At 36.0% G+C, this 16,485-nt stretch overlaps 4 protein-coding genes across 8 annotated transcripts in view; all 4 read left to right on the top strand.

Annotated features, from left to right (window-relative positions):
- The window catches only part of LOC126869730 (palmitoleoyl-protein carboxylesterase NOTUM), a 32,233-nt gene extending 31,451 nt beyond the window's left edge, over window positions 1–782 (top strand). Inside the window, exon 8 of the mRNA XM_050626637.1 lies at window positions 411–782. Coding sequence (XP_050482594.1) covers window positions 411–748 — 338 coding nt within the window. The 3' untranslated portion in view covers window positions 749–782. The remainder of the gene's footprint in view (window positions 1–410) is intronic.
- Window positions 783–3,355: 2,573 nt separating this feature from the next.
- Window positions 3,356–16,485, top strand: part of LOC126869740 (PI-PLC X domain-containing protein 1-like) — a 276,559-nt gene continuing 263,429 nt past the window's right edge. For 3 of the 4 annotated variants that reach the window (XR_007690983.1, XR_007690984.1, XR_007690985.1), the window contains exons 1-7: window positions 3,356–3,747; window positions 4,178–4,297; window positions 4,414–4,587; window positions 4,895–5,126; window positions 5,437–5,787; window positions 6,093–6,280; window positions 6,775–7,265. Coding sequence is in view for 1 of the 4 variants with exons in the window: in XM_050626653.1 (XP_050482610.1) it covers window positions 4,246–4,297; window positions 4,414–4,587; window positions 4,895–5,126; window positions 5,437–5,787; window positions 6,093–6,280; window positions 6,775–7,136 (1,359 nt within the window). In the remaining 3 variants the exon portion in view is untranslated. Of the gene's footprint in view, window positions 3,748–4,177; window positions 4,298–4,413; window positions 4,588–4,894; window positions 5,127–5,436; window positions 5,788–6,092; window positions 6,281–6,774; window positions 7,901–16,485 lie in introns of those variants that run through there. The other variant, XM_050626653.1, reaches the window with a different exon arrangement.
- On the top strand, window positions 8,036–12,503 carry LOC126869760 (uncharacterized). The gene is made up of 3 exons (XM_050626700.1): window positions 8,036–8,953; window positions 9,921–11,587; window positions 12,025–12,503. Exons 1-2 carry the CDS (start codon window positions 8,828–8,830, stop codon window positions 10,266–10,268), a joined length of 474 nt encoding a protein of 157 aa, XP_050482657.1. The 5' UTR covers window positions 8,036–8,827; the 3' UTR covers window positions 10,269–11,587; window positions 12,025–12,503.
- Window positions 11,899–16,433, top strand: LOC126869724 (NPC intracellular cholesterol transporter 1-like). 2 transcript variants are annotated; one of them, XM_050626618.1, is made up of 10 exons: window positions 11,899–11,984; window positions 12,490–12,599; window positions 12,668–12,914; window positions 13,000–13,073; window positions 13,174–13,621; window positions 13,969–14,214; window positions 14,333–14,635; window positions 14,723–15,287; window positions 15,402–15,884; window positions 15,962–16,433. In XM_050626618.1, exons 2-10 carry the CDS (start codon window positions 12,499–12,501, stop codon window positions 16,357–16,359), a joined length of 2,865 nt encoding a protein of 954 aa, XP_050482575.1. In that variant the 5' UTR covers window positions 11,899–11,984; window positions 12,490–12,498; the 3' UTR covers window positions 16,360–16,433. The 2 variants fall into 2 exon arrangements, with proteins under 2 accessions (XP_050482575.1, XP_050482577.1); XM_050626620.1 differs by lacking the exons at window positions 11,899–11,984; window positions 12,490–12,599 and having other exon boundaries at window positions 12,777–12,914; window positions 12,981–13,621.

The raw sequence follows: 16,485 nt of genomic DNA, 5'->3' as shown, positions 1-16,485 counted from the left end.
TTTCTTTTGGTTTTATAACTTTTTATAACTTCTGCATAATCTTTTTAATAATTATTTTGAAGTAACCTCGTCCTGTAGTTCTTTACAATTGTTGAGATATTTATTTTTGCAATCCATGTTACTTTAATTAGAAGGGGTAACATTTTTCAGTCTACAAAATCACTTTGCCACTACTTTATTGACAAAACCCTGCTAACAAATTAATTTTTTATGGGGCAAAAATTCTATGTTTGAACAAAATTATTAACATATCTTTCCCAAACATATTAGCTTCTTACGTGAAAATGTTTTCAGATTATTTAATCCGAACACGCTTTACATTTTCTCCGTTATCCATTTCTTTTATCGTATTCGTCGAAGAATGTACATATTTGAAGAAATGGATCATCTGAAATTCGTTGAAATTCTAGGTCGTCGGAAGGGTAACAAGCAGAACAACGACAGCAACCATACAGGCATGTTCAACGGTACCAGACCGCAGCGCTCGGTGATACCATCTGGCAAACGGAAGTGTGTCCAGGGCTGCCACTTCCGGTTAATCGAACGTTGCACTTGGCCGCAGTGTAATCACAGCTGCCCAAAGCTGCACAACCCGTTCACCGGCGAGGAAATGGACTTCATCGAGCTGTTGAAGAGCTTCGGCCTCGATATGAAGAGCGTGGCGAACGCGTTGGGTATCGATATACAAACGTTGAACAGTATGGATCACGACGAACTGTTAAATCTTCTTACGCAACGAGCGAACTAACTCGTCGCATTAAGAAGATACATTCCATAAGAAGAACAATGATGGAGAAAATAAGACTTTAATTTGTACTTTCATCGACCGTCATTTTCTTTCATTGTTCGATAAAGATGAATATATCCTTGGGAATCTTTTTTAGAAAAGAAGAGACTGAAAGGAAACAAGACATTTAATGCGTCTCTAGAGGAGAGCATAGTTTTTTGTTTGAATTTTTTCAGACCCTTGAAACAATTTTGACATCATTAAATTTGAAATCATTAAATTGTACATAAGTATTCGTTAGAGTTTCCATGAAATACCTAGAATTTTCGTTAGAGGAATCGAGTCGATTATATTTTATGGTCGAATTCATCTTCCAGCAAGTTACTCAATTCAACGACAATTTCTTTAAACAATTTTCGTCGTTCGTTCTTGCGTGTGAAACGTGTAATTCACACCAACCTCGCGAGTAGCCGAGTAATTTAATTTATTTGATAGGTTGTAGGTAAAGTAAACGGGCATATAATCATGTTACGAATTAATTCACTCGCCTTCGCGGTGACGCGATCGCTGATCAGCCATGAGGCTTGACGTTCAATTTACCAAAACATCCTTCCCTCTTCAACGTTTGTACCTGGTCAGATAGAAAGCAACATATTCGCAGAACGATCTTTCGAATTGTAGTTTCTGGTATGATAAATTAAGTAAAGTTGTTTGTATACTATTGATAGACTGATCAAGATCGAAGAACTTTTGTGAAAGCTCGAACGAACTAAGTAATGCAATTTCCGACAGTTACACGTATACCGAAGAAGTTCGAACTGGAGACGCTCAGTATTAATACTGCCGGCTTATGGTCGTGCCGCATTCAATGTCCAGCTAGGGCTCAACTGGAAGTTAACGTTCAGCTCGACTCAATAGAATGCGCCGGAACCGAATTTTGCGAATTGATGCCAATAACGAGCAAACCGACCGACAAAGCAGCTTCATAGACTGATTAAATTATCTACCTCAACGAATCAAATCGTATTAACGTCCTTCTCTGTACTGTAAACGCCGATTAGAAGAGTTTAACGCGATAAGAGTAATTAAGGAGTTGGGTTAACGCGTACGCGCGCGTGCGCATAGAAAGAAGCCGCGGGTCATTGTATCTAATTGTACCCAGGCACTGTAATATACATACTTCTCTGTAGGATTAACTAATTATTTATTTAGAGCGAGAGAAAGAAATGCGACGATCAAGACGAGAAGAATTCTTCTAAGCGTTTAATTTATTTTTCGCGCGTTGCAATCGATATCAATCCTCTTCGACGCTTTGTCCTCACATTTGCGTCCGTCATACAAATCATTGTTATTTTGTACTCGCGTGAGACTGTAAATAAATTGTATATCTGTTATACTAAACGAGTTATAGAGTTTTTTTTATTTTATTGCGTGTACCATTTAATCAATCGCTTCGTTTCTTTGTATGTAGAACATCGACATGGCTGAATGGTAGAAATAGAATTTTCACATCGAATTGCATTCGCGTTTTTGTTCTTTGACAAGAGCTTAAAATAGAAACACACATGTATATATATATTTTTAGGTAATATTTCAAGTCATTCGTTGAAGATATTTTAATGAACTCTAGTATGAAAAAATTCAATAATGCATAATTAAATTATAATCAGAGTTTACGTAAAAAGTAGCAGAATACATGTACTACCTCCTAATTATTAAGGAAGACAGAATTTCGATAAAAACGTGTCAGAGAATCTAATTCATTGACTACACAATTTTACAACACGTTTAATTTTCTAAAATTCACACTATCGAACAAATGAATAAACTATTTAACCATTCGTGTGTATATTACTACGAAATACTAAACTATTTACGTATAATCGGAACAGCGCAGGCAAAACGTGATATTGCCTGATCATATAACAATCTCTGTAATTCTATGTCAAACATTCTACACCAATGAATACAATCCAAAAAAAAAAAAAATTAATTTCCACTAAATCGAATCTTCTCGTTCGTCCAAAATTATTCGAAAAACACATACCGCGAATGATAAACAGTTTCGAGAGAAGCCTATGGCTTGAATATACACACCAAGGATACATAGTCGGTACTCGGTAAACATCATCGAACGCGGAGTAACGATAAATCGAGTCGCCTCGTTGGCTGCACCTGTACCTAATCATCATCCTGTTAGCTCTCACGACTGCCGTCCCTTCCTCCCCGCTTGTTCAGCCACGAGCGAGGGTGATAATTCAATGTAGAATCAGAATCCGTCCCCAAACCCCGGTGAACCGGGATCCGTCGATGCTTGGTGCCCGGCGCGTACTCTCCGATCTGTTCGCCCTCCCTCCGTAGTCGTTGTCTCGAAACTATATATTCCACGGCATACGCAGGAAATGGTGTTTAATGCCGGCGGGTCAGACCGGGTCTGACCCCCGATGGTTGGACGGCAGTCGATAGGATGATCGAACGGTGGACAGAGAAAAACGGAACACGTTCCATCGGACGGACGACGAGGACAGCCTAGTGGTCCCCACCGAGCAATTGACGTGTCCGAGGAAGTGATGGAAGGATGGCACAATGTGCTTGAATGTCCCATAAGCGAGCGGGTTCTATATTAAACTGGTCCGGTTACGGGTCGTTCGGTTGTCTATCGTTCAGTCACTGGACTGTCTCCAGACGACCGGATCGGTTGGACCAGCAGGATAACGAGCGTTCGATTCCTATTCTTCTTCTTCATTGTGTCGCTTCTGTACGGCCTACGGTACTCCGCGAATCGATCGTTGTTCGCTTGCCACGCCGGACGATGAGCCGATCGAGCGGTTTGCGATCGCCTTGAAAAGCTGCAGGCCAAGAAAGCGACGCGGGAAAGCGGCGACGCTTCCGTGGGCGGGCAACGAAGCGCGACTGAATGCTCGATCGGCCATCGAGAAGCAAGGAGAACCAGGACTCGAGGGACTCCTGGCGATCGACTCGCTGCGTCGGAAGTGGCTCGCGGAGTGTGCGCGCTACGTGTAAGTGCTTTTGCTGTTGCTCTGCTGTTCGGATTCGGTTTTTTCGTATTTTCATCTCGCTTTTTATTGTTTTCTTTTTTTGTTTCGATTTTGGTTATTCGAATGGTATTAGATTTCGTGGGAATTGTAATTTGAAATCGGTACGGTATAGTTATACTAAAAAGTAAAAGAAATTGATGAACTCGTAACAAAGACGACCCTTGTCGAACTTTTGTTTCTTTCAAGTAATAAGACATTCTAGTAGTCGGTAGCTAGACTCAGAACACTGTAAAAGTTGATATTATAAAAAAAGTTTCATATTTTAAATAAAAAATCTACATCTTCGTTTATTGCTGAATTAAATTATCTAGTTCTATAGGAACCTTCGTCGAGAGGTTCATAACTTCGATTATTTTTAGAATTGAATTTTTATCCTTATTTATAAATATAGGTAAATCTTTGACGCTGAACGTTGGAGTACGGTTTATACGGGAAGCTTGGATAAAATAGTATCACTCGATGATGCTGAAGGGTGTAATATTGCTGCTTCTTCATTTATTTTGCGATATCGGTGAGCGTAAATCTAAATTTTCTGTGCTTCTCGTATTACACTTGCAATATTCTTAATAGCTTGGATCGTGTAATTCGATCGATAAAGATTGCTGACGATAACACTCGTGATTTTAGCATTGGCAGCACAATGCGGAAAAGTATGGCTGACAGTCTCCTCATTGTGGAGACCAATCGCTGCCAGCGACAAGGTGGTCGACGCTGAGCTCGAAGTAAATTGGGATCTCGATTGTCCATCGGGCACAGGATACCCAGATACCATCAAGGTGTTCACTGCTGACCCAGCACATAGTAATAAGTTTTGTTTGCTTCTCTTGAACGTCGTAACTAGTGATTCAAGGATTAAATCCTGTCTTATCGATGCTAATTAATCTATAGTTTCGTTATTCTCCTTTCTTTATCTTCGATAATTTTTATTTTCCATTTCTATGGCAATTACTTTTTATATACGTCATATGTCATGAATTTATTCAAAAGAAGCTACACGAACCATTTAAGTGAACAAAAGCGTGTATTTTCTTCAATTTCATCGAAGTTTAAAATTCAAAAGTAACCATTTCGATATCGGTCGACGCAACCATCGACATCGCGCTTCCAGATAAAACGGTGAAGCCTAAGCTGACTTTGACTTCGCTGCAATATCCACGCGGTTACTATCGAACGAATATCACCGTGGGTCGTCCACCACTTCCGGGTGGATGGGATACCGAGGATGGCGCGACGCTTCCTGGTCCACATTGCCTGAAACACCATGCTGCCCTTTACAAGGATGGAGTTATCCTTACCAGTTCCTGCTTACAAATCTGGCCAACATGGATGTACGACTTGAGGTAATATACTTACCTTCCATAAGTTTCCAAACATTATTCAAATTAGTTTCTTCACTTGCCAATAAACATTATTCGGAAAGAATATTTCCTCATTAAGAAAATTTATATGAAATTAAAATTAAGAATCTATTTTTTCAAATTGTACTAAAATCATTTTCTTTAATTTCCAACAAATATCATTGCGAAATTTTTTTTAACAAACATTACTGGAAGATTTTCTTCTCAATAAATTCTTAAATCTAAATTTTATTAAGGAAGAATATCTTCCTTTACGAAAATTTATATAAAAAAGATTTGCTATGTTTTTCAGGAAGCAATTAGGAAGGCTTCCGATAGGAAGTTTATTGATACCCGGAACGCATAATTCCGGATGTTACAAGCACGGTGACCTGACGAGGCGGGACGCGTTTCAAAGATATCTCTTGACACAGGATCGCGATATATGGACACAATTAGTGCACGGTATAAGATATCTAGACATCAGGGTTGGTTATTATCCGTCAATTCCGAACGACACTGCCATCGAAGAGGGCAATCACATAAGCAGATTCTGGATCAATCATGATGTCATCCGGATCACCCCTCTCTCGGCCATCATCAAAGACGTGAGAAACTTTCTGAACGTCGCTAGGGGAGAAGTGGTCATCATGGATTTTCATAGGTAAATTGGCGATATAATGCAACACTGACGACTTACGGATCAATAATACCGAGAAAACAATTCGGTGCTCGTAATGCAAATTGATTTCAAATGGCTATGAAATTAAGTGTAGTAGGTCAACATATTTATATCGTGTATTTAACAATTGAAAGGAAATTTTTGTTCGAAAGTCATGTATGACCTTATTGTAGGATAAGAATTGAGAGAAAAATTGGAATAATTTGGTGATATTTATATAGTAAAATAACTGCATATTTTATAGTTGGAGGGAAACGATGTTCAACATGGAATTGTGTTACTTTTAGATTTCCCGTGGGATTTGAAGATAGACCGAACAGGCATTGTCGATTGGCCATGATCCTCTTGCGAGAATTCGAAGGCTTGATTCTAAAACCCGATAGAGGGGTCGAAGGTCTGGGTCCGACCTTGAATGATATTTGGACCGGAGGGAAACGCTTGATAATTTGCTACGGCGACAAGCACACCGTTAATGGTAAATTTACTATCAACCTCCGTCCAATGAAATTACCTAGGTCAATATGCAGATATAAAAATTGGCTTAATGAAAGTTCTAATTTTACTTGAATTTTATACAGTTGGTCATAAAAGCACTTGACCATGTTAGATATTTAGAACATTTTATCAAAAATTATAAAATACTAAAGAAGAGAGACTACGAGAAATCTATTCTTTACGAATATTTATTATTCTTCTTAACATTAGTTGTTCAATATTTTCAAAATAAAATTATATTGCGAAAATATATACTTTAGTATAAAATATTCAGGTAATACCTTTTCAGCCAGCTGTACTTAGTTCATCAGGCATTTTATTTTAACATACACTTATATTATACATATACTTTATATTATTTAAATATCCAAGAAGAGGATTTTAGAAATATAATGTGCACAGTACTCGTTCTTATTTTCAATATCATTTCAATTTTATTTCGCGAATCGTACTTGTAAATTAATTTTATTCTAGAATACGACTGGCTGTGGCCAACGATGTCTCAAGCCTGGGGCAATCAACAAACGGTGGAAGGGCTGTTCAAATATTTGGAGAAAGTTATCATGGGTCCGAAGAAGTCCCGGAACAGTCAAAATCCATTGTGGGCGGTGATGGCGGAATTAACACCGTATCCGCTAGACATAATCTTTAATTTATCCGGCGGACTGCGGCAGATGGCCGACTCGGTGAACAGAAATCTCACGTACAAATTTCAAGAGGAATGGTGGAAGGAAACGAACATCGTCGCAACGGATTTCTTCCTCGGAAATAATCTGATCGACGTGTCGATACAGGCGAACATTAAAAAGAGCAACATCGCCCAGTGGCGTTTGTAACGTGACAGTAAATTCGCATACTCTACGAAGATTTCACTTTAATTAGATGCTATTTTCTTGGTGGGAGGAAAAGTGCGGAACATGTGAAGTTTTTCGAATTTCCTTTAGAAATGATTCTAATTCTATTAGGTTGTCCGAAAAGTTTCTTTCGTTTTATGAAGAAATAATAGACGCACAATGTTTTTCGTTTTATATTAGTTTATTCAATTATGCACGAACATAATAATAGAAACAGAACGAAATGCATCATACCTAATTCAATAAAATAATATAAAACAGAAATTGTTGTTCATCTATTATCACCTTATGAAACGAAAGAAACTTTTTGGGCAACCTAGTAATTAAAAATACGATAACTGATCGAATTATGTTTTGCAATAAGTTTCCTAAGCCATTTCTAGCGAAAAAGTTTTGAAATTTATTATTCGATAGAGCATTCTATGAAAATATTCAGAAAAATATAGGTGTTTATTAAATTTATTTGAATTATTTAAACTGATAATTATCTTTGAAATGCGAAAGATCGAGAAGGAGAAAGTATAAGGAAAAATAGAAATGCTTATGAGTTAAAGGGATAAAATCGGCAGTAATTTCTTTTTAATTAATTAGAAATTCTAAATTACTGATTAATGGTTTCTTAGTAGATCGGATTCATCGATTGACCGTGATATTCTTTAATAAGATTCTTCTTAGGATAACTGTTGTAAGAGACATGTACATTAAAAGCTCTTAAATGGAAGTATCAATACATGTACTAACTAGAAGACATGCTTTTATCTCTCTTATAGTGGCGGTCAAAATGTTCTGGTTGAGCTAACAAACAAAATTTTATTTTCCAAAATTCAATTCAACGATATAACAAACCTATATAACAACCGGATACTTTTGATAGTTACTATCACTATATTTAATATTCTCAAGATTTCAAACAAAAAGAATATGTGGAGTTCGCTATACGTTTGCTCAATCAACGTTTCACACTTCCAAAAATCATCAAGCCAATCTCACAATAACACGAAAACTTCACAAACTCGCATTTCTCAGCATCGTGTCAGCACGAAGCTATTCAATTCAACGGCGGAAACTTGCTGCACGAACCACGTGTCCTACAATTCCCGAACTTTTTAACGCGGCCGTGTTTCCACCGAGGAAAATAAACGAGTTCGTTCGAAACAAATGCCGCGACGTTTCCGAAACGTGCTCCAGCGAAGAATCAGCGTGGCGCGCATCGATTTGACTTCCAAATGGGACTGTAGAAAGCGAGATCACGTTCGGGACACCGGTTTTCGAGGTAGTCAGTCGTCTGGTAGCAGCGAACGACAACGAATCCATGCGAAGTGAATTTTAACACGGCTCCATCCGTCGATTCCTCTCGTTTAACCGACTTTCCACTCGCGTACTCGCGTTCATACTAACTTTGAAATACGCCTCGTGTTTCCATACTTTGGTACATTCTTAGTCTTTCTTTTTTTCTTCTTTCCTTTTTGTGTTTATTTATCTCCGTCGTTCGTTGACCACCATTATCGTAGCTTTATCACGACACTGATAAATGGTCCCCTTCTTGCTCGTCGAGATACGGAATGGCGCACGCAATGAGATGAATGAAACGTTAAGGAAACAACGAGCTACGTCGCCCATTCTTCGCGTTTTCTTTCTCGGTACGAAGCCAGCTGGACGGCTAACGTGAAACAATGGAGAACAATCTTGCGAACGAGGTGAAAGAGCTGTGGGTCGTTTACGTTTGGTGGTCATGCGTTCTCATTCTGAAGATGAACGCCCTGACGTGGTTCACTGGGCGAATACGAGCCACCAGACGGGTAAAATATCCTTATTTTCCTTATATAATCCTTATTTTGATCTAGCATTAGATATCAATAAAAAATCTGTCTGGTCGTTTATAATCTCTTAACCGGGAGATACGTATGTATGTGATAATTTATCATTCGACTATCAATCTCTTCGACGTAATAATTTCTTTATTCCTAATCTTCTATATGTGTGTCAAAATTAAATTATATTATGTTTACATGGATGGCTGGCTGACAATCATGGAAATAATTTTCAAGATTTTTAAAAATCAAAAAGATAATTTAGTTCAGTGTTATTTTTCCTAAAACAGTATTCTACGTTTACTATTGTAAGAAATTCATTATACATATTTTTTCTACATCATGAAAATATATCATGATAGAGATTAAAGTTATTATAGAAATATATGATTAAATTTAATTTCTCAAAATCATCACTTGTATACCAATACGATTTCTATTCTGCCATATGTCTAAGTGTCAACTGATTAGCGGATTTAAGAAATCAATAACAGTTGATCTTGAATATCGTAGTTATAACGATAAGAATTCTAGTATAAATACTACCATCTAATATCTTTTCTGTGTCTGTAGGTGTATGACTAAGTATATTCAAGATACACTGTTATCTCTTGATGTGATATTTCGTGATCGAATATTATAAAATACATATTTCCTGTCTTATCAAAATTACCTAACAGACAAATCAGAGTTAACATACATTTAGACATTTCAAAGTTGACATTAATAAAAACACGAAATACTTTTGATCATTATTTATATTACGCCACGCCGCTTATCGTGACGAAAGTAGTTCTGAACGTACTTAAGCATTTGATTACATACGTATTTATGTTCTTGGCAAAAAGTGCCAAGTCTGATTATCGAAGGAGAGATTATTGATAATAGATTTTTTAACGTAATAATATTTACAAGTCCATAATTGGAACGCATCGTTTTGATCGATTTTTCACAGGTGATACACAGCGAGGAGGACAAAATGTGGTTGGCAAGTACCGACATAATTTTATGTCCTACCGGAGGAGGTCACGAGGACGTGGTTCGCATCAGAAATGCACATCAACATGATCTTGGAATTGTAATCCCTTATCTGCTAATTGCACCGATATGGCTGACTACGTCACCGCTGTTTCCTATGGCTAGATTGATTTTACCCGCTTTTGCGGTAGTTAGCATATTACGTACGTTGCTCCACATTAAATTCGTGGACCTGCATCGTTATTGCATAACAATTCTGTCCATCTCGGAACTTTGCATTCTAATTTACATGTCCGTCGTATCTGCGTTTTACTACGCATCCTGATCTCGGTATAGTAATATACGTATTTCTTGCAGTTCTAGAAACGTGATCGTTGCATTTTGATACGATACGTAGCTGCAGCGTTCAACGTGTCTCGTGTCGCGTAAATCAGTAAATGTAGACGTCATCATTAGTGCGGTTTATAAAGGTCTCTTTAATAAAATTGAAATATGAAAAAACTTAAAGTTTTTGTGTCATATTTTATTTCATATTTATTGAAGATTTTTTTTTGCAAAATATGCGGGAAAGAATTTCGAGATATTTGTACCATCTATATGTGACACAATGAACATTTTTTAATAGACGTTTTACGTACAGGCAAATAAATGAACGAAAATATTGATATAATAGATCAACGAGAATATTTAATTTATGTAATTTGATTTATTTAACACAATAAAGATGCAGTTCGAATAATTTACAATTATTTAATCAATGTAGAAGTACAGCGCGTATTTGACCCCGTGTTCAATACGTGTCTATTAGTGTCCAATAACTCTCATTATTAACACAAGCTAGTAGCAAAAATGCAAATCTGGCCTATAAAACATCACAAATGATAAGTAAACTTCTTAACCAATTCTTTTCACAGTCAGAATTTAAGATGTTTTCTTCAGTTTTTATACAAAGAATAACGTGATTCTAGCACATTATAAAATATCTTGAAGTATCCGGATAAGGTGCATGTTACACAATACTCGTTGCAAAAACAAATCTTCAGTTCTTCTAACGATCTATCAACTTCCTGTTATAGACCAATTACAGTGTTCTTCGTCATGCTACTTTTTCAATGCATGAATTAGCAACCGATAAACCAGAATATATATTTATAGAACTACGATGGTAACTTTATTTTAATTTATTTGCCAGAGAAATTAAGACAATGCGCTGCGCTTCATCAGTCATATGCCGTGCGCCCTTCTGATTACTAATTCGTAATTAGACATGAAAGAAACCGCAGAAGAAATTAATTATAGTTATTGTTTCACAGACAGCATGTGCACATGCAACATCGAGCCACATAAGAGCCGCGATCATCGTGCTTATTCGAGTTTCAACTGCTAACGTACTGAAAGCGAACACTGCCTCGGTGTGCAATATCTTCGTTATCATTGGATTTAATTGATAAGTATTTAGCTTGTCTAGATTATGACGTGTTCGTTATGTTACGTCTTTGAGATCAATAGTCAGTTATTAAGTTAATTTTGAGTGCAACCTGTTCAGATTCGTAGAGCAAAGCGTCATAGTCGTGATTCAACTGTCAAGAAGTACGAGTGATACTTTAAAGAATCGATCTCAGTGGAAATCGTGTAGTGCTCCTGGTAAGTTCTCTTCCTTTGTAATTTTCCATATTACACGGAAATTGTGAAGGCTGGAGTTAGTTATCTATATTGAAATAGAGTGCAAATTGTAATGCAAAGCAACAATGCAAATATTTGTGTTAGACATTTTAATATCTTCATTTTTTATATATTTAGATTGTAATATATTCTTATTAATAGTATATTCTTATAAATTCTTGAATTTAATATCTTCTTAATTGGTTACGTCATTACAATTTCTTGGAAAATCCAGATCTTGCAATGTTTATTCATTCAAAACCGGTATACACGTCAATTCTAGCTCTAAAAACTTGGCAAAGAAATAAATGTGTATACGTATATACGGTCATTTCTAGACCTCGTTGGGACTAAAACACAAAATCAGTGTATAGAAACGGTAACATACAAATTTTTAATTTAATTTTTCTTTTAAACAGATACTTTTTATTAACCATCGATGCATGTAATTCCGTTGTCCACTCATATGATAATTTACATTAGACGATAGTTACGCGCGCTGATAGCGTAACGTCTATCAGATGTAACCTGATGCAGCGAAACGAGGGATAAGTCGAGAAGGGTCACTATGGATAGTGACAGTCGATTGTTCGCGGAGCTAGACAAAAGTTCCGTGCACAAATTGCTTCAAATGGAAGTGTTCGTCTTTGATTGTATATTTTTCTTTACATTTCTATATCTATTCGTGTACTTAATCGGTCGCCAAATTTAGAGGTTAGGTATACATTGTCCTTCACCGTTGCGAAGGACTGACTATAAAGCCGTAACTTCGGATTACGAACGGAATTATTCGTTTTGAGGTGATTCGATAAGGTTTACGCTTATTGCGCGTAAAATTCGATCATGATTCGAAGAGAAATCATGGTGCTGTGATTCGATTTCAGCGTAAAGAAATGGAGATAGAAGAGAGAATAGTTCACAAACGGTCTTTCCGAAGCTTTCTGCAACGCATACCACAGCGTTTATCAGAAGTGGTGGAACATTTTTTCTATAGGTAGGTCTGATAATATGCCCTCTGAGTAATATAAAAATTCTTCGTTGTCAGCTTATATCTTTTTTCAGACTCGGGTTGCGAATTGCTCGACGACCGTTGAAATGGATAATTGGAAGTACTGTGATAGTATTGATTTCTCTTTCTGGTTTATATTTTTTTCATCAAGAGAAAAATCCTGTGAAATTATGGGTTCCACAGGACTCTGACTTTGTTCGTGACACAGAATGGATGTTCGAACAATTTGAACAGGGTTTGAGAATGGAGAATATGATATTAACTGCTGATGATGTATTAGAACCAGAAGTTCTTGCAAGAGTATCTACTTTTACTTATATATTTTATTGTAGTAAGGTTTCTCTGTGTGTGTAATATACATTTTAGTTTATTTAAATTCTTTCAGCTAAATGGAATAACAAAGGAGGTTATTTCTGTACAAACTTCTGATCAAATTGCATGGACAGATGTATGTTTCAAGTAAGCATTCTTCTGTGCATGTTATTGAACAAGCTTTATTTTATGGATACTATAAGATTTGCCAAAAACCAAAACTAATTTCTCTTTGTTTAATGAATAGAGTACCTGTCATATCAGGTATTGTACATAGAAAAAAGCGCAGCGATCAACTGCTGACTGATGATTTCTTTGAAATTGAACCAGACAAACAAATTAATAACACTGTATTTGAACCTGCAGTTCATGTTAGTCCTGAGCTCTATTGTAATGTAGTAAACAATTTGCCAAAAGCTTGCCTTTTAAGCAGTATCTTGGATATATGGGAATATGACACTAATGTGATTCTCCATAAAACTAAGGAGGATATTATTAAAGATATAAACACCACAAAAATTAGTCCCACATTGGGCCATCCACTAAATTTTACAGAATTATTGGGTGGTATAACAAGAGATGAAGAGGGTAAAATCATCTCAGCCACAGCAGTAAGAACACAATGGGCAGTTAATGTAAACTTTTCAAAAGTGGATATGAATAATTTTGGCAACGATGTTGGAACAGCTGATTGGGTAAGGTAAGTTTATAAAAAGGCCTAAATCATGATTTCTAATGTTTTAAATAGTTTCGAATTTACAAAAGTCTTATAGAAATATTATTACTAAACAGCTTATAATGTGTACATTATATACCATATACTTTAAATGTTTTATATGATTTAGGCCTTGCTTTATTCTTGAAATGATTTTGTCAAGATCAACATTAAAATGTCGCTTTTTTGATAAAAAAAATAGTAGATTATTTATAATATATATTTTATAACATCTTAGATCTTTAACAGAATCAATATAAATTCTATATATTTTGCTTTGCATATATCATAAAAATATTTGGAATAAAAATAATATTTTATTTCTAGGCAACAGATGATGTATTACAGTGGGAGCTATCCTATTTGGATATATTGCACGAAAATGCAAGGATTTTAAATGACAAAAAAAATGTAAATAATACATTAGCTATCTGGTATGATGCTGGTAGAAGCTTTGGTGATGTTACATTTGTAACAATGTTCGGAAATATTGGTATATTATCAATAGGATTCATTTTAATGTTTTTCTACGTTCTAGTCATATTCTCGGATTACAATTGGGTGGGATGGAGAGTGAGTACTATATTAAACTTTCATTGATATAAGAAGTTGGAATATGAATGTAGTTTTTCATAAAAAGATTTTATGAGAAGCACAAATTTTAAATTTTACAAAATACAATTTTCTCCAGGTCTATCTCACAATTGGCGGTCTTTTGTGTGTGGGTGGTGCTTTTATAGCTTCAATCAGTGTGTGCTCTGCTCTTGGGATTTCGTATGGACCTGTGCATACTTCTTTACCTTTTATGTTGTTGGCTCTTGGAATAGACGATAATTTTTTAATAATGGCATCTTGGAAAGAAATACATACATACAAGTTGAATCAAAATAAGCCATTAGAAGAAAGAATAGCTTTAATGTTAGGGCATGCAGGCTCGGCTATTATTATTACTTCTCTTACTGATGTTGTTGCCTTTATTATTGGTGCATCCACAGTAAGATTGAATTGACATTTAACTTATTACATAGATGAAAGGTATGTATGTGTGTGTGTATATATTAAATTTTATATATAATTCTAGATATTGCCATCCCTTCAATCATTCTGTATTTACGCGGCGGTTGGAGTGCTACTGACGTTTTTATTTCAAGTCACGTTTTACGTTGCCTTCTTTACCGTCGATGCCCGACGAATCGAGAATAAAAGAAATTCGATACTACCTTGCATCGTTCATGAAAACTTTGTACAGAAATTCACTAGTCCGCAAGAAGAACCTGCCGCAAAGTTGATAAATAAATTATATTCAAATATAATTCTGACAAAACCCGGAAAGATAATGATAGTATTAATAACAATAGTTACAGTATCGGCTGGAATTATGGGTACATTAAAATTGGAACAATGGTTTGACCCAGGCTGGTTTATACCAAGCCATTCGTATTTAAGTAAATATATTGACGTACGACGCACTCAATATCCCGAACATGGTTACGAAGCAATGATTCTTATGGGAGATTTCAATTATACCGCCGAGTTTCCAAAGCTAATAAATTTGGCTGAGAAATTTGGAAATTTATCAACGATACAAAGTATAAATTCTTGGCCCAGTGATTTTGCCAAATTTGTCTTGGAATATTTTCAAAAAGGTTGACAATATTTTTTATCATTGCAACAATAATAATTCAAAAAGAAACTATAAGAAACAAATCAATAATATATTTTATAAGTATATATATATATATAAATATTTTAATTAACAGATTTAAGATATGAAATACTAGAAGACGTGGAATTTCGAAAATATCTGTCCAAGTTCTTATTTAGTCGAAATGGAGGCAAATATCAACGGAACTTCCGTTTTGGAAAAAGCTTAACGTGCGGTGAAAGTACTGCACCGATTTTAGTAGCTACTATAGATCTTACCTTTAAACGATTTTATGGTCCTCATCAATGGATCCCAGCGATGGATGAAAGTAAGCAGGTGGCACATGATGCTGGAGTCAATGGTTTCGTCACAATCTGGAGCGAAGTATTCAGCTTGTGGGTCACCGACAAACTAATCGCTCAAGAAGTTCAGCGTAATGTTTTCTTGGCTTTGATTTGTGTCATGGGAATGACAGGGTTACTGATCGCTGAGCTGCAGACATGTTTCTGGATCTTTTTATGCGTACTTCTTACACTTTTGAATGTTTGCGGATTCATGTACTTTTGGGGCTTGACAATAGATATTGCATCTTGCATTGGTGCGTAATCAGTTTCTTTGACAATTTCAACATAGCACAATTTTGTCAACACTATTATATTAATTTTTGTTTTCCAGGTTTGGAATTGGGCATTGGATTATGTGTGGATTACGCTGCTCACGTTGCACACGCATTTATAAATGCTGCGAGTGTAAGCGGAAATGAAGATCGTACAAAAAGAGCACATATCGCGGTGAGGTACATTGGTGCAGCGGTTGCATACGGTGCTGGCTCGACGTTACTTGCACTTTCCATGATGGTATTCTCGGACAGTTATGTGTTCCATGCGTTTTTAAAGATTTTTGTTTTGGTAATATTGTTTGGTCTCTGGCACGGATTATTTCTTCTGCCGGTTATATTAAGCACTATTGGGCCAGGAAGTCTACGATCACATAGAGAACCAGAATCTCCAGAGAAGGTGGAGGATACAGGCGACACCGTTACTAGTCCCCTAAATAAAGCGACGGAGAGTTAAACAGAACGCCTAAGATGATTCTTTATCAATAATATTTATTTTTGGTTCAATAAACATACAAAATTATTACACTATCCGTACTATTAATCACACATTTATACAAAAATAATAATAATAAAGATCGGA

This window comes from Bombus huntii, chromosome 9, assembly GCF_024542735.1.
Source record: "Bombus huntii isolate Logan2020A chromosome 9, iyBomHunt1.1, whole genome shotgun sequence".
In the NCBI taxonomy this organism is placed as follows: Eukaryota; Metazoa; Arthropoda; class Insecta; order Hymenoptera; family Apidae; genus Bombus; species Bombus huntii.
Note: the sequence above shows the minus strand (reverse complement) of the source record. Positions and strands in the feature narration are given on the sequence as shown.

Coding starts and splice junctions, on each gene's coding strand:
- LOC126869760 (XM_050626700.1), top strand. CDS start 8,828: ATGGAGAACAATCTTGCGAACGAGGTGAAAGAGCTGTGGGTCGTTTAC. Junction 8,954..9,920: donor GAATACGAGCCACCAGACGG/GTAAAATATCCT, acceptor GATTTTTCACAG/GTGATACACAGCGAGGAGGA.
- LOC126869724 (XM_050626618.1), top strand. CDS start 12,499: ATGGAGATAGAAGAGAGAATAGTTCACAAACGGTCTTTCCGAAGCTTT. Junction 14,636..14,722: donor TTATTATTGGTGCATCCACA/GTAAGATTGAAT, acceptor ATATAATTCTAG/ATATTGCCATCCCTTCAATC. Junction 15,885..15,961: donor AGATATTGCATCTTGCATTG/GTGCGTAATCAG, acceptor TTTGTTTTCCAG/GTTTGGAATTGGGCATTGGA.